General features: G+C 37.6%; 1 protein-coding gene across 5 annotated transcripts in view; it reads left to right on the plus strand.

The window, feature by feature from the left end:
- Positions 1 to 21,893, plus strand: part of REV1 (REV1 DNA directed polymerase) — an 81,151-nt gene that overhangs the window by 31,845 nt on the left and 27,413 nt on the right. For all 5 annotated transcript variants that reach the window (XR_013831134.1, XM_079941369.1, XM_079941368.1 and 2 more), the window contains 5 exons: positions 3,181 to 3,349; positions 10,220 to 10,372; positions 13,124 to 13,827; positions 15,984 to 16,091; positions 17,523 to 17,639. Coding sequence is in view for 4 of the 5 variants with exons in the window: in XM_079941369.1 (XP_079797495.1) it covers positions 3,181 to 3,349; positions 10,220 to 10,372; positions 13,124 to 13,827; positions 15,984 to 16,091; positions 17,523 to 17,639 (1,251 nt within the window). In the remaining variant the exon portion in view is untranslated. The remainder of the gene's footprint in view (positions 1 to 3,180; positions 3,350 to 10,219; positions 10,373 to 13,123; positions 13,828 to 15,983; positions 16,092 to 17,522; positions 17,640 to 21,893) is intronic.

Below are 21,893 nucleotides of genomic sequence, written 5' to 3' on the forward strand. Positions count from 1 at the left end.
GTAAGTAAACTGTAGATTCCTGACTGGCCAGATGTTCAGTTTCCACTATTGTATGTGAAGTCATTATGATGCTCTAGTTTAGTTTCTGTGATCCCTAGCCCCTGAAAACCTTCAATTATGAATTTTGAATTAATTTTGTTTGAAAGTTGTTTTCATTTCTCTTTCCAGTGCGCTATCCAATTTGGTAGCCACTAGCCATGTGTGTTAATAAGCATTTGAAATATGACTAGTCTAAATAGAGGTATGTTGTAAATGCAAAATATATACTGTATTCTGGAGACTTAGTATGAGAAAAAGAGTGTGAGATATCCCAATTTTATATATTGATTACATGCTGAAATGGTAATATTTTGGACTTATTGAGTTAAATAAAAACATTAAAATTAATTTTTTACTATTTTTAATGAGGCAATTAGAAAAACTTATATATGTGGCTTGCATATGTGGTTAACGTATTTTTACTGAGCCTCTCCAGTAGGTGCAGTCAGTAACAACAGATGGATTCTACGCTGTAAGCATTTAACAAGAAGTAATCAAACCTGGCATGTCTGTATGCGCTTTGTTAGCTTGCTTGCTTCTTCATTTTGTAAATATATTTTATTGAAGTATAGTTGATTTACAATGTTGTTTTAATTTTTCCTATACAGCAAAGTGACTCAGTTATATATATTCTTTTCCATTTTGGTTTATCACAGCATATTGAATACAGTTTCTTGTGCTATATAGTAGGACCTTGTTGTTTATTCATCCTATATATACTGGTTTGCAATTGCAAGCTCCCAATCTTTCCTTCCCCAACCCCCCTCCCCCTTGGCAACAACAAGTCTGTTCTCTATGTCTGTGAGTTTGTTCCTGTTTTTAAGATGTGTTCATTTGTGTTGTGTTTTAAATTCCACATAAAGTGATATTATATTTATCTTTCTCTTTCTGATTTACTTTGCTTAGTATGACAATCTCTGGGTCCATCCATGCTGCTGCAGATGGCATTATTTTGTTCTTTTTATGGCTGAGTAATATTCCTCTGTGTGTGTGTGTGTGTGTGTGTGTGTGTGTGTATACCTCATCTCTTTATCCATTCCTCTGTTGATGGAGATTTAGGTTGTTTCCATGTCTTGGCTTTGTAAATAGTGCTGCTGTGAACATAGGAGTGCATGTATCTTTTTGAATTCTAGTTTTGTCTGGGTATATGCCCAGGAGTGGGATTGCTGGATCATATGGCAACTCTATGTTTAGTTTTTTGAGGAACCTCCATACTGTTCTCCGTAGCGGCTACACCAGTTTACATTCCCACCAGCAGTGTAAGAGGGTTCTCTTTTCTCCACATCCTCTCCAACATTTATTGTTTGTAGATTTTCTGACGATGTCCATTCTGACTGGTGTGAGGTGGTACCTCATGGTAGTTTTGATTTTAATTTCTCTAATAATTAGTGATGATGAGCATCTTTTCATGTGCCTGTTGGCCATCTCTATGTCTTCTTTGGAGAAATGAAAACTACAGGCCAATGTCTTTAATGAATATAGATGCAAAAATTCTCAACAAAATATTAGCAGACCGAATCCAACAACACAACAGATCATATACCATGACCAAGTTGGATTCATCACAGCGTCACAAGGATGGCTCACCATACACAAATCAGTCAGTGTGATACACCCCATTAACAAAAGAAAAGTCAAAAACCACGTGAGCATCTCAATAGATGCAGAAAAAGCGTCCGATAAAATTCAACATCTGTTCATGATAAAAACTCTTACCAAAATCGGTATAGAGGGAACATATTTCTTCTTCTAAAGACCAAAACTCACTGAATTAGATAGTTATTATAATAAAAGTACTTATTTAAATACTTGGACCTGTATCATTTGTGTTTAAAGAAAATCTGTTGCTTGAATAACAAAGTAGATACACAAGCCTCCTGTGGAGGCCACCCCCAGCCTCACCCCCAGGTACAGCTGTTGCTAGGAGAAGTGTGGGACAGAGTTTCCCTTAGATTAATAGGTGAAAGAAATAGAGAAGCTATTGAAAATAATTAGTTTCATGTGATACTAGTAATGCCTGTCATAACATAACTTTAGTGAGTCAGACATTTTTTTATGGGAAAGCATAAACCACATTGATTCTTGTTTAAGATATTTTTCTATAATTTTATTAAGAATAAAATAATCTGAAACAAAATTGGGGGAAAAAACAGTGCTTCTTGGTCTGCAATTCTTATTTTGTTTTGGTTAACTTTATTTTTTGGCTTTGATACAAGTTTGTATTAGGAAACGGAGTAAAATTTTTTTAACTTTTCTTATATTTTTTATTTTATTTATTAAAAAAATTTTTTTAAGCCAATCATCTTTTTACACATTTTGAAAGAAACATTTATTTATTTATTTGTTTGTTTGTTTATTTATGGCTGTGTTGGGTCTTTGTTGCTGCATGCGGGCTTTCTCTGGTTGCAGCGAGAGGGGGCTACTCTTCATTGCGATGTGTGGGCTTCTCATTGCGGTGGCTTCTCTTGTGTGGAGCACGGGCTCTAGGTGTGTGGGCTTCAGTAGTTGTGGCACACGGGCTCAGTAGTTGTGGCTCGCGGGCTCTAGAGCGCAGGCTCAGTAGTTGTGGCGTATGGGTGTAGTTGCTCCGCGGCATGTGGGATCTTCCCAGACCAGGGCTCGAACCCGTGTCCCCTGCATTGGCAGGCAGATTCTTAATAACTGTGCCACCAGGGAAGCCCTTATATTTTTTAAATAAAAGTTTAAGTTATTAAGCTTCACAGGAGTAAAGTCTAATAAGCTCTACAGTAAGTGTGCTCACAGTAAGTATTTTTAAACATAAGATAAAAATGTCAAGGTCAATATAGCTAAATGTGGTTGAAATTTTTTAAATATTTGCTCTATTATCAGTATTTAATTCATTACTCGAGGTGCCTATCTGCTTTTCTGGGCATTGCTTGGCAGTAGATGTTTTTGTGTTGGTTGACTGTGCCTTTAGCAGCCAGGAGAGTCGGATGTGCTAAGGCAAAATAGCTCTATCACTTTGTGATTTTCCTCCCAACTTTGCTTACTGGCAACACAGCCAAGGAGAAGGTGTACCAGTGATACGTTCTTTAAATCATCCTGTTTAAGGGATTGTTCAGCTAGGGCTCTACTTTCTTCATGTAAAACTTTTAACATGTTTTATTATTAATTTTACAGATCCATCTGCTGAGGAATTGAGAAAGCTAATGATGTTGCATGGAGGCCAATATCATGTGTATTATTCCAGATCCAAAACAACACACATCATTGCCACAAATCTTCCTAATGCCAAAATTAAAGAGTTAAAGGGAGAAAAAGTAATTAGACCAGAATGGATTGTGGAAAGGTAAGTTTAATTTTTAATTAAATTAATGAGTTTTAAAAATTGTAATACTTTTTCTGTTATAAACCCTTATCTAACTTGTATTGCCTCTTGTATTGCCTCTTAAGGGTGGAGAGTAATCCATGTCTTAAGAAACACCACTGTGCTCCTTAGCCTCACGTGATGATTCAGGTGGCCTGGGGTTTGATGTTAGTGTTCTTGCAACGTCAGCTCCCAGGAATTAAGGGAGATGACTCAAGTGAGTGGCAGGAAGCAGCGATGGGAGGGGTTGACAAAGCATGCTGTTCACTCAGCAAATATTTGTGCACCTGTTACGAGGAGGCAGTGTTCTGTGTACTTGGGAAATACATCAGTGAGCAAAACAGAGTCCCTCCCCTACCTCTTGGAGCTTACATTTTATAAGGGGAAACAGATAATAAACAGTATATAAGTAAATTTATGTCATATGTTAAAAGTCAGTACATGCTGTGGGGGAAGAAGGAAGATCAGGATAACGTGCACCCGGAACACTAGGAGTGGGCGGCAGTTTGCAGTATTATTAGTACCTGTTTTTCAGTTAGTGTGGCTCCTTGGCTGTTGGTTTGGAATTGGCGTGTTGTAAATCAGTGCTGGCCATTCATACTAACTTCCTAAGGTTAAACATGTCATCTGGAACCTTGGTGATGAGCCAGAACTTGAGTGATTCATATATAATACATATGAGTGATTGCTAGATTTATGAAAGTTAAAAGTGAAAGTGTTTAAATCATAATTTTATGAATAGATTGTAATCAGTATATGAGAGAATGGTCAGACTGTATAATGGAGTGTTGATGAAACAAACTTAGAAATTATGTTTTTTTAAGTCAACTGCCGAGCTTTTTTCTTATCCTATATTTCATTAATTCTGACACCTTCCATTAATTTATTCAGTAGATTTCGAATTGTTAGGTTTCGGGACTTCCCTGGCGGTCCAGTGGTTAAGATTCCATGCTCCCAGTGCAGGGAGTGTGGTTCCGATCCCTGGTTGGGAAACTAAGAACCCACATGCCACGTGGCACGACCAAAAATTTTTTAAAAGGATAATTAAATAGAACTGTTCTGTTCCTCTGTATAGCAGATATAGCAGCATAGATTTGTGAGAGGCCGTGTATTATAGTGGAAAGGCTGTGCTTGAGCTCTGGAGACATACCTGGGTTCACATCCCAACTCAGCAATTCAGGGTCCCTGTGATCTTGTGTAATGGGAACAGTTACGCAGCCATTCTGAACCGTGTTTCCTCATTTGTAAAAGAAGGCTGCTGTCTACCCGCTATGGTTATGTGACAACTAGGAATAATTTGTGCAAACTACCTAGCACAATGCCTTGTGCGTTGTAGAGGCATAAGATGTAAGAAGCTACTGTTGTTATTTTATTTTTATTCTATAAACATCACCGAGTATCAGAAAATAAATTCCAAAAGGTCAAAGTGCATTTGTCTTCCGGAAAGCCAAATATTCTTATAGATGAGGGTTTTTTTAAGCCTTGGCAGATTAAGTTGAAGGTCCATCCCTAGAACATCTTTGTGCTATGTTCCCAGGACCCAGCCACTGTCCATTCATTATATAGGATTAATGAACCTAGCTTTTAGCTGTGTGTCTTCTTAAAAGTAAATTGTGAAGTTTTCAGTATAAGAAGTTAGTATCATTCCAGAGTGTAACTGTGTGTTGTCACTTAAAGACAATCCTTTCATTGTGCCGGGGCAAGGATTTTGATCTGGGGATATTACTTTGGCTTTGGAGGGGGTGGGGGAGATCCATGGGTAAGGAAAGCGGTGGTGAAAAGAGCTCTTGCTGGGTGGGACTTGACTTGCTTAGAAAATGGTGGTCTTCATTACAGCTCTTGCTTTATACCTCCTCTTCTTTCTTGTGCTGAATGCTGCTAGAGAGATAATACAATAAAAAATGCACCTGAGACAGTTACAAGTTATAAAATACACCTTAATGGATTTTATTTTAGTTTGAAGTCAGGCTTAATTATCTGTTTTTAAATAACTGAAGTGACTTTGTTTTTTTCTTTACTTTTTTTTTTTTTTTTTTTTTGGCGGTACGCGGGCCTCTCATCCTTGTGGCCTCTCCCGCTGCGGAGCACAGGCTCCGGACGCGCAAGCTCAGCGGCCATGGCTTACGGGCCCAGCCGCTCTGCAGCATGTGGGATCTTCCCGGACCGGGGCACGAACCCACGTCCCCTGCATCAGCAGGCGGACTCTCAACCACTGTGCCACCAGGGAAGCCCCTGAAGTGACTTTGGAATCATGGTTATGTGGCTTATTTGCTTTATGTTGTATATGAGAAGGCAGGGCTAATACGGTTAACTGATTTGCCCAAGAATTCAGAACCCAGATTTTCTGACTCGTATTTGGGTCTGCTCTTTGCCATTTAATTAAATTGTTATAGGTGAGTTGGCCCATGTGGAAATGGTTCAGTCTGGGCTGTACCCTAATACATGAAATAAATGCCCAGCGTCTACGATGTCATAAGCATGGGCTCCTCCACGTTAAATCACAGTGCTGTTTTCTTTCACACTCTAATCCCAGTCGTCTTCATCTTTTCTCCTTCTCAGCAGTGTTTTAATGAGATTTTATTATACTTAAAAATTTGAACATTATATTAGCCGTTTAATGGATCATACATGATATTCTCTTCTGTAATTAGTTTTCCTGTTTTTAGTTTGAGCAGTTTGAAAAGTGACTACCACTTATAAGTGTGCAGGATGATTACTTTGCTTTGATTAGAATTCCCTGGTGTCTGTGTAGGTGCCATTAAACCTGAGTTAATATAGGCATGATTATGGGGTCATGACTTCTGAGAGGCAGGGGAGTCCTTTAATGAGAAGCCTGTGTGCGTTAGTTTAAGGTCTGAGATTGTTACTGAAGGCCTTGCTTTGTAAATCTTATGTTTGTATATAGTACAGTATAGTATAAGTTAGTGATTTTCAAATTTTTCTCTTAATCCTTTTCTTCAGACAATTTTACACTGAAATTTGAAGTGTGACGTAGTTACGGAAGCTGCTGTGGTTCACCTCACTGCCTCATCGGGCCCGAGCACAGTTGAAAACATGGTCCTAAGTTATTCCGAGTCCATTTTGTTCTCGTTGTTCATTTTGTGTTGAGTCTTCGGTGGCGTGGGAACCTGCCTCCTCTGGTTGGATTCTCACGGGCTCTGCTGTGAGATGAGAGGGTCCAGTTGTTGCCAACTCGGTTCTTCTCGTGGGGGGTGACTGGCTCCCAGTGAGTGTGTCCTTTCTTTCTAAGCTCCCACCTGTAACGTTAGCACGTTTGTCACACACTCGTGATGCTCTGAAGATCTCATACTTCCTATGGACTGAAACTTTGTTTCTAATTACACTCAGTGTCAATATTAGTGCTTACTCAACTCAAAAGTTGGTTGCAATTTTATCTCATGATTTTTTTCATTCCCCTTATTTTTTTGTGTGTCTTGCCTCAGTTTATTCTTCGTAGAAAATGTGTGTGATTCTAGTTTCTGGTATAGATTTGACTTAAAAAAAATTAATCTTGAGTCGTTTACTTTTTTCTCTCACAGTGCTAAAGAATTCTCAAATTATTTTTACTTGGCCAATTAACCAGTACACATTTCAGTCTCCCCGCCACCCCATGACTTGTTGTAGGTAATATTTATTAGAAAATAGAGTCTTGGTCTTCAGGAGCTAAAGAATGAATATGAATAGCTTAACTCTCTCAGTATCTGTAGTAAAAATTAAAAAGCAATCTGGACCCTGAAGGATAAAGGGCAAAAAGTTATATACATATGTTCATAGCTGTTATTTCCTTTTCTGAGCTTGTGGGATCTTGGTGAGTGGTTGGAAAGTTTGGGTAATGGGAGAGGTGGTGGCAAAGCGAATTTTAATTTTGAATGCATAAAGAATAATGTTTGCTTAATGGTAGAATAATAGGCAAAAACAGCTCAGTTTGTCCTTAGCACATAATTAGATCCTTTCTTGCCTTAAATCCACTTTTGAATGAGGAAGAAGGATAGATGCGTGAATGGATGGGCAGATGGGTATACAGTGTCAGATATGGTTTTTCTAATAGAGAACGACTGGGATGTTGACTGGAACCATACAAACATTTGATGTGCAGAATTACTTCATCTAAAGAAGATGCTATTGCTACAGTTACAATAAAAAGTTTGGAATAGAAATTTAGTGACTTTTCTTGTATCTTAATTTTTGTAAAATCTCCCAGACTCTGGTTATAACAGGCTGTGTAAATTCATTTTCAGCATAGGAAATAGGAAATGATTTAAAGAACAAAGTTCTGCTGTAGATAACTTTACTGGGGCTATAGGACAAACCAAGAGTTACAACTCCTCAAAGGAAGTGAATATCTCACATGCAATGAGTATGTGCCTGATACATTGTATAGAATGTAAGCTCTTTCATATATATCAGAATCTACTTTCAGTGTACGTGGGAAGAAAGCTCAGTATATAAAGAAACCATGTAGTAATATATTTTGGTAAAGTGAAGCTCCATTTGGTTTTGAAATATGGGTTTTGATGTTTGGCTCTGTTTGTTTGTGTTTTTTTTTTTGTAAGAAGAATGGTAGAAAATATAGAATACAGCTCCTTTGTGCTTAGGATAAACAGTGAAATTAGAAAACGTTAGAAATGAATCCCTGAGAGACTTTGTAAAAGAAGATCTTTTAAAAATATACCATCAGATAATGTTTCTCTCCATATATCTGCAGATGGATAAATGGATAAGCAGGGATAATTAAGAATGTACACAGATGTATAGCGGTTTGGGCTTGAAATTAAAAGAATTTCTTGTCTAACGTTACTATAGTGCACTGGGCTTTAGTTTCTTTTACTGAGCATCTCTGAGGATGTCTGATTAGAGACTGCAGTATTTAAATTGGCTCTTATTTTATATCAGTCTCCACGGACTTAGTTATGTAAGCCTTAAGTTCTGGGTGACTGTTGTTAGGAGTCGTGTATGATCAGTTTAGAGAGCACCTGTAGCGTCTGGGTCACCCAGCAAGCTGTCAGTAGGATGGGGGAAGCCAGCATGATAATGGGGCGTGTCCTGGCTTCATTGCACGTTGGTCTTACTTCAGATGTGCAGCTGACATATTGAGCACAGTTTCAGTCTCCACTTACCCCTTAGTTACAGCTGTGCTGTGTGTCATGAAGGAGGCAGAAGGCTAACGTTAGGGGTAAGTCCCTCTGCTTCTGAGTGTGGGAGAGCAGGCAAGATAGGTAATAACTAAGAAGACAAAGGTCCATAGCCAGGCAGTTAAGACCAGTTGCTAAAGGAAGTGAAGTTAGTTTGATAAAAGAATAAAGTAAAATTCACTGTGCTCTACACCTGAAACTAACACAACATTGTGTGTAAATCAACTGCACTCCAATAAAAATTTTTTAAAAAGAATAAAGTAAATTAATAGACGGTCTAATTTTAGGATTTTAATTCTAGTATTTGAATGTAATCTGTAATCTTGATAAAACTAACTTTTAGCCTGATGGTAAATTTATTTAGGTAAATGAAAATTGAAGCGTGTTGTCACTAGTATGTTCTCAACTGTCATAAATTAGTAGTTTAGCATATTTAGTAATTCCGCCTAAAGTTGAAGGCAGTTTAGGTGGGATTGTATATTGATATAATTACATAAAGGACATAGTCTATAATATGGTATAGTTTCATTTTTAGGGTATGTCATCAGTATGTTTTTCTGTATTCACAATTGTTGACTTAATATTTTAGATTGGTTTTGTTTGTTTTAAGCCAGTTCAGTCTTTTTTTTTTTTTTAAGTTCTGTGGAGTGTGCTTTGAGAAAATAAAAATGTCAAAACTCTTGGATTTGTCAGATAATAAGAAAAGTATTTTACTGTATTATTTTTCTTCTAAATAATTAAAGGATGGCTTTCTTAATATATATTTTAGGTTTAAAGCCACACATGTGCTTTGAAATATTTCCTGATACTTAAGGAGCCTGTTTTAAAATTTGGATGTTAGCCTAAGCATATTAGTTGGCTGTTTTAAAATTTGAGTTTAAAATGGTATTTTTAAAGATACAGTAACCATATGTGTAACTCAGTTTATTAGAAAGCAAAACTCAGTTTCATCGAATCAGTTTTAGTTCTGAAGTATAATAGGCATTAGGGAGTGTCAGTTAATCTAGTATTATAATACTGCTGTTCCCCTCGTTTTTACAGGTGGTGTTTGATGCATATATAGTAAGCATTTGGAAGACGATATATAGATATATATGATAGCTTCTGCCCTCTCAGAGTTCTGTCTTCAAGTGGCCTTGTCTCTGTCACTCTTACACACATAAGATAGTATAAATTATTTGTTAATCTTACAGTTGAGATTCTTTATTTTGTCCTTTTATTTTACAGTTTTTCACATTTAATAGACCTAACATGAATCTTGGAAATTGGGAATCCTCATCCAGTTCCCTTATTCTGGAAAAATTTAATATGTGAGATAGGATTTGAGAAAATCTTGATGATTCTGTGTGAATTTTGGGGGGGGGGAAAGATTGTGGTTAAATATTAAAGTCATGACGATTACAATATCGACTAGTCCAACTCTGTGCTTGAAGTTTTTCTCATCCTACTCTATAGTCTATTTTCTTTTCCTCAACATGAGATGGTTGGCTACTAGTTTTTAAAATTTCAGACCTGTCTTTTCATGGGCAGAAGGTCTCATTCTTAAGTGTGTAATAAGTAAGGTATTAGGACCACTAAAACAAAGGAAAAAGGAATAAACTAGGAAAAGAGATGGCGTGTTGTTGGTGAAATATTCCTGTCATTGAGAACATTCATTTTTTGTGAAGCTCCTTTTCCCCAAGTATTAAACTCTTAAATTGGTGTTACTTTTTTATTTTAGCATCAAAGCTGGACGACTCCTGTCCTACATTCCATATCAGCTGTACAGCAAGCAGTCCTCCACGCAGAAAGGTCTCAACTTTAATCCTGTGTGCAAACCTGAGGACCCTGTACCAGGTCCCAGCAGCATCACCAAACAGCTCAACGACAGGGTGTAAGTTTGTCTAGGTTGGGGGAGACTACACAGCTGGTTTTTAGCAGTGAGAACGGCCCCTGCTTTGCTGAAGATAGAGACAAACATAAAAACTGGCTATTCGTCTATATTAATCCTGTTGAAGTACAGGCGTGCATGTCTTACCTAAAAATTATTTTTATCATGACAGTTTCATAAATAAAATGTAAACAAGAAAGCTTTTCCACTCTCATTAGATTCCCATGTTAAACCAATGGATCTTAAATTATTAGAAGTAAAATGTTCCATGGGTTTTCATGGCAGTAACTATTTTTGACACAAGTAATTTGCCATAGACTATTGCTTTCTCAAAAACTGAACTAACTACTCCAGCTAAAGTTTTGCTGTGTGCTACTGCATAGAAAGACAGGTAATGAAAACGTTAACACTTTTAGGTTATTTTTGAAAAATTCTAAATCAGTAACAATTCTAAATAGGTAAATATTTTATATCAATTAAAATTTAGTTGATGACCCTCAAGGTTATAGAGTTAGAGGTGAATCTAGACTTTAGTCCATGTGTCTGATTTTAAAAAATATTTTGACCTTAGTTTTAATTGCAGTAATCCTGGGTAAATTGGCTTCACAGTTAATTGGTGTGTTGCCTTAACTTGTGTATCAGGTAGTAGTTCATTATCATGGTTCATTATCATTAGCCTTCCCCTTATTTATTAAATTGTTTGCTTTGGGAGTTTGATAATATTTTTTCTAAAAGACCAGGAGTCTAATTAACTTGGGATGATCCAGTGTCACTACCTTCTGTAGTTTTGTTGTCATTTGTTCTTTAACTTATAGGTTCACTTATAAGTGTATTCAGTTGTTTTTCATGTTACCTAAAACATTTAATTTTGTTTTTTTAGTACCATCAAGGTGTACAAATAATACCAGAAAAGCTTCTGAATATAATATAATATATTCAGAAGCTTTTTCTTCACTAATAAAAGAAAATACATATGTGTGTGTTTTTTTGAAATTCTTCTTTGTGTTGATTTTAGGAAGAATTTACCTATTAGATTTAAATTATTGATCCATTTATGCTGTTGCCTAGTGAATGTATATCCACTCGTGATATATTTCTAGTACAGCTACTTTATAAATGTCCATTTGGGCTGAAACACCGTAGTGCAGAAAGAATGGGTATGAGCAGTATGTTTTCTGCCAATGTGTGCATTTCTGTTGCATGTGTTGCTAGTAAAAAAACCTTAATATTTATGACATAGAAAACTAGATTTAAGACTTTTCTGACTTTACTTTTGTTGCTTTCTGTGTTCTTTATTTTTGGCATGTTCAGTGCATTTAATAAATTTCTTTGCAATTCCTTTATGTGACTTTTTGCTCCCTTGCTCTCAGTCTCAAGGGCCAGACTTTCTCTGACACATATCAAATGAGGTTTTCCTTCCTTCCTCTCTTAATCGTTTCCCGTTGGTCATCTTTTCCTCTTTCACTGGTGGGATCATCTTTGAGGACAGGACCTACTCAGACTTGGCTGTCAGATTCCATGAGTTGGTCAGCCAGAGCCAGAGCCAACCCAGGAATGGCTGGTGCTGTTTCGCATCCAGCTCATGCGTGGTTTGCTGTGCAGTCAGGCTGTCATGACTAATGTACCCAGTTGGTATTAGGAGCAGGAACTTTAGGTTAAACCTGGTAGTGCCGTGGTAATCTCACCTGTGCCTTGGTGCTGCATGTGGCACCCTCATGTGGAGCCTGAACTGTACTTGGACTAATGCTGTGGACTTTTCTAAGTAGAATGAATTACTGCTTTGTAATTCAGATTTTTGTTTTTGTTACTTAGGTGATTCTTTTGAATGCAGATGAATCTTGTCTTTATTACCGAGCATTACCAAGCAGACATCTAGAAGAGCCAGGATGTGACTTTAACATAACATTTGTCATAGTTACTGCATTTATAAACCTGTCATCAGGACACTTGGTCCAGATTGCCTTGGACCTACCGCCCTGGCATCTAAATAATGCTTTTCTTAGAAATGAAATGCTAATTCCCTTGTCAATAGGGCGAACATCCTCATTTTTCTAGGTATGAATTTTATTGAATTAACCATACACATTGACCTTTTTTTTACTTTTTATCTACTTGTGCAACAGTTTGACCCTGTTAATGGATTAGTGAATATAGTCTGTCAGTCATTTCCTGGGGGAAAGTAAGGAGCCTCAGGATTGTAGCAGTACTGGATTTAATGTGTTGAACAGTGCCTTACATAAAACTGAAAGTAAAAAGAGGAGTAAGAATTCAGATAAGGTTTCTTACCCATTTTTACGGGAATTAATTCATATTGTATTAATTTAGCAAATACTTACTGACTACCTAGTAAATGCCAGACACTGTGCTACAAACTGGGTATTTAAAGCTTACAGATTACAGTTAATTTATAGTGGGAAAAATAATTGAAAAGAGTTTCTTGGATTTTTCTTCAGTCTGAAAAAGATCCAATTCTATTTTCTTCTCTGTGAGTCTCTGAAATTAAAAAAACAAAAACAAAAACCTGAAAGGCTGTTAATGTGCTAGAATTTTCCTAGTTACCTTGCTCCTTCAGTTTAGCAAAGAATTATCTTTTATTAGAAGAGCAATAATGAAAAAAAAGTTTGTGGCTTAATCATTCAGATTTGGTGGAGGGAATATTAAAGTGTGTACCACTAAGATAGCGTTTAAATGGAAAATTGTTTTAGCCTGAAAGTCAGACATTATTCATTTAAACAAATTTTTTTCCTGCCCTAGAAATCACATAATTAAGAAGATTGAGACGGAAAATGAAGTCAGAGTCAATGGAGTGAACAGTTGGAATGAAGAAGATGCAGATAATGACTTGGGTTTTGTGGAGCCGGAGCCCTTCTTCCCAGGAAGGAAACAGAACGGAATTCCGCATCCCAGAGATGGCAGTGCCGTTTGCAACGGACACACTCATAGCTCTAACGGTGCCTTAAAGACACAGGACTGCTTGGTGCCCAGGGGCAGCGGTGTTGCCAGCAGCCTGTCCCCCGACCCTGCCCATGAGGAGGAAGCAGCCGAGAGGAGCGGCGGCGGCTTCAGAGACTGCGCTGAGCAACAGTCCCAGCAAAGCACCAGAAGCACAGATGCTCTGCGGAATCCGCACAGAACTAATTCCTTCTCCCTGTCACCTTTGCACAGCAACACTCGAGTCAATGGTGCTCACCACGCCACTGTTCAGGGGCCTTCAAGCACAAAGAGCACTTCTTCAGTCCCTTCACCGAGCAAGGCGGCACCCTCTGTGCCACCCAGGCCCTGCCGCTTCATCTCGGACTTCTACTCTCGCTCGAGACTGCACCACATTTCCACGTGGAAGTGCGAATTGACTGAGTTTGTCAATACCCTGCAGAGACAAAGTAGTGGTATCTTTCCAGGAAGGGAAAAGTTAAAAAAAATGAAAGCAGGCAGGTCTGCATTTGTTGTAACTGACCCAGGTAGATACTTACTAAAATTGTTTTCTTAAGAAACAATCATGCTTGATCATTTCGTTCTTAATCTGTCACTGGTATTCTCGTCAATACTAAGGTCTTGTAACATGGAAGTCTCTAGGCATAGCAGGTTATGTAAGTAACAGTGAGTATAACAGATGACAGAAAGCTTTCTTACTAAAAATTTTCTACAAAATTAGATTTGAGTGTGGCTAAGTGAACATTTTTAGGTAATTTAAATAGTAATGAGGTTGGGATTCTGAGCATTCTTTCCTCCTGTAGACCTTATCAGTTGTTGAAGTTTTGAACTGTAAAATATAGCATATTTTATATTCAGTGCTTAAACTCCTGTAAGAATGAATTGGTTTGGTAAGAGTAACTGTTAATTTTTAAAAGCTTGCGTCATAATGATTTATCAATAATTAAATAACTTTGTCATAATAGCTATTATAAGTATAGTGGTAAGCTTTTAGTGAGGTTAAGTATTTTCACATATAAGTAGGTTGGTTAATTGTATTTTGTTTTTTAAATAGTTTTCTTGTCATCAAAAACAAACAAAACCAACAATAACAGGCTGTATTTCTGTGCCTGTCATTATAAATTGGTATCTGGTTTGAGGTTTTAGTTGCTTTTTATGGATTAAATGGGTTCCCCCTGGGGCGGGATCTCAGAGATTATCTAGTATTACCCTTTAATTTATAGCTGTGGAAACTGAGGTGCAGAGAGAAGCTCGTGGTTCTCTCACAATGTGATAGAACCTCTCCATGTGGGTTTTTTCTGTTACGTTTTGCTGTGTTTGATGTATTCCAAATGCTTTTTGTTATTTATGAGATATTTCAAAATAATGTTATAGGTATTAGATTTTCCTTTTATCATGCCTTGGCCTTGTTACCTAAAGGTCGTTTAATTTTGAAAGCTTCAAAGAGCTATTACGGATCAGTTCTATGAATGGGAATAAGATGAGAGATTTTTATGTTGTATGAAAGCATTCAGTAGGCATGTAGTATATACATTCTGTGTGACTTGAATCTTTAAAACCATTATTTTGAGTTGTTTGCATTATGTGTGTATAATACTTTTATACAGCAGACTTACAATTGTTAAGGTTTATTTTATAAATGATTTCTCGAGGGAATATAGAGGGTAGCAAGGAAGTCCCTGGCTTTGGAGTTAGGTAATAGCCTGAGTCCACATCCTGGCTCTGCCACTCTTACGATGCAGAGCATGTGAGTTCACCTCTCTGAGTCTCAGTTTCCTGTCGGCACACAAGTGATAGTACAGGCAGAAAATAGGAACAAAGGTCCGGTGCCCTGCACCTAGTGAGAACAGGGTAAACTCTTTCACAGTCACAATTTGGTAAATAGAGTTGTCTCAACATTTTGGGGAGTAAATGTAAGTTTTTGGAAGCCTGTTATGAAGATTAACCTCAGTACTGTTATTCTTAAATCTAGCAGAGGAAAATTCCTTTATGAGATCATCACTTTTTACAAGTGTGGTGGCTTATGGGGCTCTGAAATTAGACTGCCTGGGATTGAATTCCAGCTCAGCCTCTTACTGGCTGTATGACTCAAGTTATTAATCTGCAAAATGGGGATAATCTTACTTCTCTCATAGTGTTGTTGTGAGAATTTAAATAAATTAATACATGTGAACCTCTTAAAACAGTGCCTGACACCTACTTACAGAGCACTCAATAACAGTAGCAGTTTTTACTGTTGTCTTACCAAGGAATGTTGTTACTGCATAGAATAGTAATCATCTAAAGTAACTTAGGTCTGTGGAACTAAATATATGAAAACATCTTTATACATTTTTATAAACCATTCAGCCCACAGAAATAACTTGGAGATAAGCATTTAGACAGACTTTTAATTGGAGACTTGTTAGAATATAGACTAGGAAAACATGATGTCTTCACAATTGATTTTAAATTCTGTTTGGAAACTAAATTTGTATCTCTGAATTATTTCTAGAGCCAAAGAAACTGAAATTTGATTTCTCTTGAGGTGATAGGAGTAATCTATTATAGAATCTGTATTTTTTTAAAACTTTATTCTGCTTGTAAGCATTTAAAAATGTAATTTCTAAAATTAACCAGACCTGATTTTTTTTTAAATACTAAAAACTAGTTTGGGGTTTGAACATTCTGTTTTTCCTTCCAGGAGCTATGTCAGTATTGAGTTCACCCAGACCTCAGAGCTGTATAATGCATGTTGATATGGATTGCTTCTTTGTGTCAGTGGGTATACGAAATAGACCAGATCTCAAAGGTCTGTATTCTCGTTTATGTATTAAGAAAACTGATATACTGTTATAGACGTTTATTCTAAGGGGTCACAAAGTATTCTTTAAGAAATATTTATTCTCATTTTCCTTGGCAAAATCAATTCCTACTTCCAAATGTTCTGGACTCCATTATCAAGAAAGAGAGGGAGAATAGAAAAGTTTTTTCCTCCCTGTAGAGACCAGGCCTTTAGGGAAGAATATTCCTCTTCAGCTGAACATCTAAGACTAATGTAGATAGGGACCTGCTTTGGGCATTTTCTATATTTTTAATCTATATTTATGATAACTTTGTCAATAAATGGAGATTTTATGGTAGCATATGTCTTTGCACCTTGAGTCACTATGCTTTTTCTTGAATGAATAGCTTAACTGTCCTGATGCTAGGGAACATTCCCACTTTTTGGTTGTAGGGTAATTTTGTATTATTGAATATTGCTAGAATATGTTGTCATCTGTGCAGTCTTTGTTTTAATGGAAATTTTAGGTATTTGTGACCTAGTCAATACTTTTGAAAATATTTATTCTCGATTTTTGAGAGTTCTGTGTCCAAAAGAGATAGCTATTAGTACTGTCTTCTGAGAGTGAATTTTCCCCTTAAGGAAAGCATAGAAACTGCCGGGGTTAATACTAGGGCTTTATTTTTATCACGGGCAGTTGCTGCTTCGGCTATGATAGGAGTGTTTAGACTGTAAAGAGTTGATTTTAGCCCATGAGTGACTTTTTAATGCTTTTTTTTGTCCTCACAGCAAATGCATTCAATGAAATATATGCATGTATATATATATACTATATATATATATATACACACACACACACACACACACACACACACATGGATTATCCATGCTATTGCTTTACAAAGTTAGAGTTATCTTTTAACACAAACACATATAAGGAAATGATGCATGAAAGATATTATAACTAAACCAAAAATTTGGGGACTGTATATACTCACCTTTGATTATATAATAGGTCAGATTGTGATTCCTCTACATATACATTTAATTAGTTTTTTTTCTTGCTGTAAAAATAAAGATTAGTTTAGATGTTACCTTACTTTTCTGATACCAGAAATATTAAAAATCTAGATAGTTAGTTTTTCTTTCTCTCCCCACCCTGCCAGTCTGAATCTAGGATCTGAGTTGCCTGTTTTCTACTGTAAGAAACCAGACAAAAACCATACAAAGCTATGATAGTGTTGCTTTTAAGTTGAATAAATGCATCAAAATTGTCATAAATAGTTTACTTTTGGGGGGGTACAGAGAAACATCAATAGATGACTTTTGCATAGCGACTGATAATCTTCAAAGGTTTTGGCTCTTTTAGGGATTAATGCCTAAGTTAAAGCTAAAGAGAGATGTCTTATTTCTTAAGTGTTAGTGTTCCTGTACTTAGCTTTTATTCTCTCCTTACAGGAAGGCCGGTGGCTGTCACAAGTAACAGAGGCACGGGAAGGGCACCTCTGCGCCCTGGCGCTAACCCCCAGTTGGAGTGGCAGTGGTACCAGAATAAAATCCTGACAGGCAAAGCAGGTACAGATAACGAGCCCTCTTTGAAGTCAGAGTGCTCCTGTTGAAGACTTCTGGATTTTGCTTTGGTAGTGTTGTTACAGAAATAAAAGCAGAGATGAAATAATTAGCTTTTTCATTCAAGGGTTTCAAGGGTGTCAGTGACATCTTAAAGCAAAATCCGAATGCAGTACAAATGAGTGGTTTAATAGTTACGCTTTGTTGAATTGGATAACGATACTTTCCTGGGAAAGAGAGAGAAGAATGTTTTAAAGGGTGTGATTAGTTTGCTTTGTATAAATTTAGATTGGGGATGAAAATCATGGACATCGTTCTGTGGAACCTCTCCACTTGAAAGTTAATTACTTGTTGTTTGGTCACGGATCCCAGTAAGGGCACTAAAGTTTGTGTTGCCGAAGATGTGTATGAGCCAGTGGAGTGAGAAACAGTAAGGCTTTAATTTACTGGAATGAGAAGATAAGTGCCGGCAGTCATTCCCCATATCTTTGTTGAACCTGTTTCATATGAGAAACTTTTTTCTTGCCTCTCTGGCTCTTAAATTTTGGCTATTAGTAAACAAAAATCATAAATTATACTAATCACAGTGCTGTTAAGATTTTCATGTTTCTCCCCCCCACCCCCCGCCTTCATTAAATTCCCTGAGAAATATTTGCTTAGAAGTGAAATTATTTGGCGTTGATCAGTTTCCTCATGAATGTCTGGAAAGCCAAAATTTTTTTTAATTAGTTTTTCAAAAAAATGTTAATCAGGAAACAGAAATTAGATATGCAGTAGAATGGAAGGCATGCAGTTAAATTTCGTCCCAATTATTTCAGGTCTCTAGTTTTCAGTTATAAAACTTTGGGCTTATTTTAGAAATGCTCTTAATGAAATTAAGACAAAAGGAAAGCCAGTAGACATCTCTGAGAACCTTTTCGGGATTACATTCCTCTTGCTGGTTGTGTTCATCTGTTTACATGCTATAGGTACAAAGGAAAATAATTATAGATACATCTTTATGCTTCACGTGTACCTGTATTCTGCAGATTTCCTAAAGCTTTTCCTGGTCATTAAATCTTTTAAGAGAATTTTTAGGATTCTAGCGTTTTGTGTGAAGTGAGTAGATGTTGAGGTTAGGAAATACTGAGCTTGTTGAGATTTAGTTACTTTATGGTATTTGACAATATGGGTAGTTTCTTAAGTATTAGTAGTTTGGTTTGGGGGCAGGTTGGTTTTTCTTTTTGTCTTTTCTGTGTGGTATCATTTTAAAGATGAAATCTAAAATTCTGGAAAACAAATAGTAGCTTAAGGGAATGCACAGTACTTGTCACGCATTGGGCACTCAGTAAAATATTGGATGAACATTAAAGAGGGAAGAATAATACCCTGTGTATACCGTTCATAGCATCTCTCGTTACTCGGTGCTCAGAGCTCCTCCCATGGGAAGAATCTTGTGTTTGCACACGTGCCCTTACTTTACAGTCTATATCTACACATTCCTTAGAGCAGCAGAGAGCTGGTCCTCTTCTGTCTTTCCTCGCATCACAAATGATCTGACCATAAACAGTTTATAAACAGAATTCTGGCATTGGTTACTTAATTGTGTTCATCAGTGTAGCCACTGGGTTTTCATAACATTGTAATGACCTTTTATAACTCACATTCCCTCTGCCTCTAAGTGTGAGTGGTAAACCAGAAGGTATATATTAGGAGAAGTATTGAAATTTCACTTGCCATTGAAAACTGTCAAAAACAGATTTTCCTATCACTAGAAAAAATGAATATGATACTTTGTATTTTATACTCTCTCTTTAACTTGATATCATTTGCTTTTATGTACGTCCTAAGCCTTTTGACCCATTAGGATCTTACCAAAATATTTGCTACATATAACATGAATAGATTGTCCTCTGTTACAGAGTTTGGTTGCAGCTAGGCTTATACTTGGAACTTGTTTTTTCCATGCTTTTGTTCCTCTTTCCTTGTTATTCTCTGATCTTTCTTTCTCTGGCTCCTATTATTAGATATGACACCAAATTTTAAAATATTGAGGAGCAGTTTAGGAATTAGAATCTTTGCCTTCTGTACAGTAGCTTTTAAAAAAAATTCAGTTCGGATGTTTTGGATTGTATGTCTAGGCAAAGTATTAGAACAAATAGCATCTTTAGCCCTTTATCGCAACTTAGTTTCTTACCTGTCATATTCAGAGATTCTTTGTCTAATCGGACCGACGTAACCAGGGCTCTCCATCCCTGGCTTCTTTGGCAGCCGCTTCCTGAGCAGTGCTTAGCAGCGAGCCTTCTCATTGACGATCTTGAATTTGGAATCCATTTATACTCAGAATTTCATGGTTGGGGCCTTTTCTCCCTTCCTGAATTCCAGAATGCAGACGTCTCCTATCCCTTCAACAACTTCAGTGTTCAGTCTAAAGAACAACAGTTTTTAAAATCGTGTTAGTCATAGATTTATTCTCAGCGATTTCTTTTTCACAGACTTGGGTCCTGGCCTCTGATTTCTCCAACCGTTCCTCCACATTCTCCATGTGCCCGTCTAGTTTGTCGAGTTTTGATGAGCAGTTCTCTACTTTGCCCTCCAGTGAGGACAGTGTGTCCCTGCATTTCCCTGAATCTCCCATGAAGGAACTCACTCCGCTCGTGGAGGGACCACGCACCCTGCCGCGCTGTGGACCAGGTCAGCCCGCCCAGAGGAGAGAACGCGAGGTGCCACCCCAGGCAGGGCGTTGGGAGCAGGGACCACAGACACTGTTCTCACCACAAGCATGACTTTTCTGTGATTTTCAAAACAAGTTCTTAGGTTGTTTAGCCCTTCGAATGTAAGTCACCTGACTCCCCATAACTCACAAGGCATAACTCACGGGTGCACCTTTGAAAGGCAGCTGGTTGTGGCCGTTCAGGCTTCAGCTCTTCTTTTTCGGTTTAGTAGCAGCCCCTGTTGAACTGTGATACTGACAGCCCCAAAATTCTCACAGATTTTCAGCTTAGAGTAATGGGATATTTAGCCTTCCAAAACCCTTCAGAGCACTGGGCTGTCTGCTCTGTGTTCTGTCTTTAATTTGTCCTGGGACAGCTTCTGTTAGTCACAGTGTATCAGAAATCATGGCTCAGATTGTACACTCTGCTGATTTTATTTTGGACGCAAGTGGAATTTGACCCCATTAACATGCCAATCCTCAGAGTTTGATTCGCACTTACACTTCGTATGCATGGGTGCCAGAATCCAGAATTGCTCGTGTGGGTTTCCTAGTTGGTTGAAAGCTGGTGATTACCGAGGTCAGACCAGGAAGAGTTGTTACAGCTCGTAGAGCCGGACACCCTGCCGTGTTTACCTGCTGGTGCTTTACTTGGTTGATTTTTTTGTGGAACATTATGTCTCTGAAATAAATAGATAAATACTGGGTTTATTAGTTACGTGTTGTTACACTGTACTCTAAATAGATTTGTCTAGAATTAGCTGAAGTCCTGTCGTAGTCTTATTTTACTGATTGTTTGTTCAGAATAGTAGAATTATGACTGAGAATTGATGTTTTTAAAGCATATTCTTCTTGGAACTCAGTAGTATCCCAAGAGACATAGCTGAAGTTGTGTTTTCATCTGTTTCTCACTGGCTAGTGATGTCACGTGACGTGCGGTCAGTAGGCTTTCTAGACTGAGTGCCTTAATATTCTTGCGTGAATCTGTCAGTTTGGTTTGGATATTAAGACTTATTTGTGAGCTCTACTCTTTAGGCTAGAGTTGTAGTCTGTAGAGCAAGTGATAGTCTCATCTCACTTGAATGTTTTTTTTTTTTTTTTTTTTTTGCGGTACGCGGGCCTCTCACCGCTGTGGCCTCTCCCGTCGCGGAGCACAGGCTCCGGACGCGCAGGCTCAGCGGCCATGGCTCACAGGCGCAGCCGCTCCGCGGCATGTGGGATCTTCCCGGACCGGGGCACGAACCCGCGTCCCCTGCATTGGCAGGCGGACTCTCAACCACTGCGCCACCAGGGAAGCCCTCACTTGAATGTTTTTAATCGCACATGCATTGCTAAGCCAAAAGTAGAATTTCCTGAAAGGGGGGATAAGGGATAATACTGTGAAGCTCTTTTACGTGATGTGTGTTCAAAAGAAAAAGCTTAGATTTAGGATGGAACTTCTTATGGTATATGACCTTTTAAATTATTTTTTGATCAAATGACTTGTAGGAAGGAATTTGATGTTTGTTGAAAATGTTAATTAGATTTAAATTTTGCAGATAGTTTTTAAGAAACAGCAAGAACATTCA

This window comes from Stenella coeruleoalba (genome assembly GCF_951394435.1).
Source record: "Stenella coeruleoalba genome assembly, chromosome: 13".
NCBI lineage: Eukaryota > Metazoa > Chordata > Mammalia > Artiodactyla > Delphinidae > Stenella > Stenella coeruleoalba.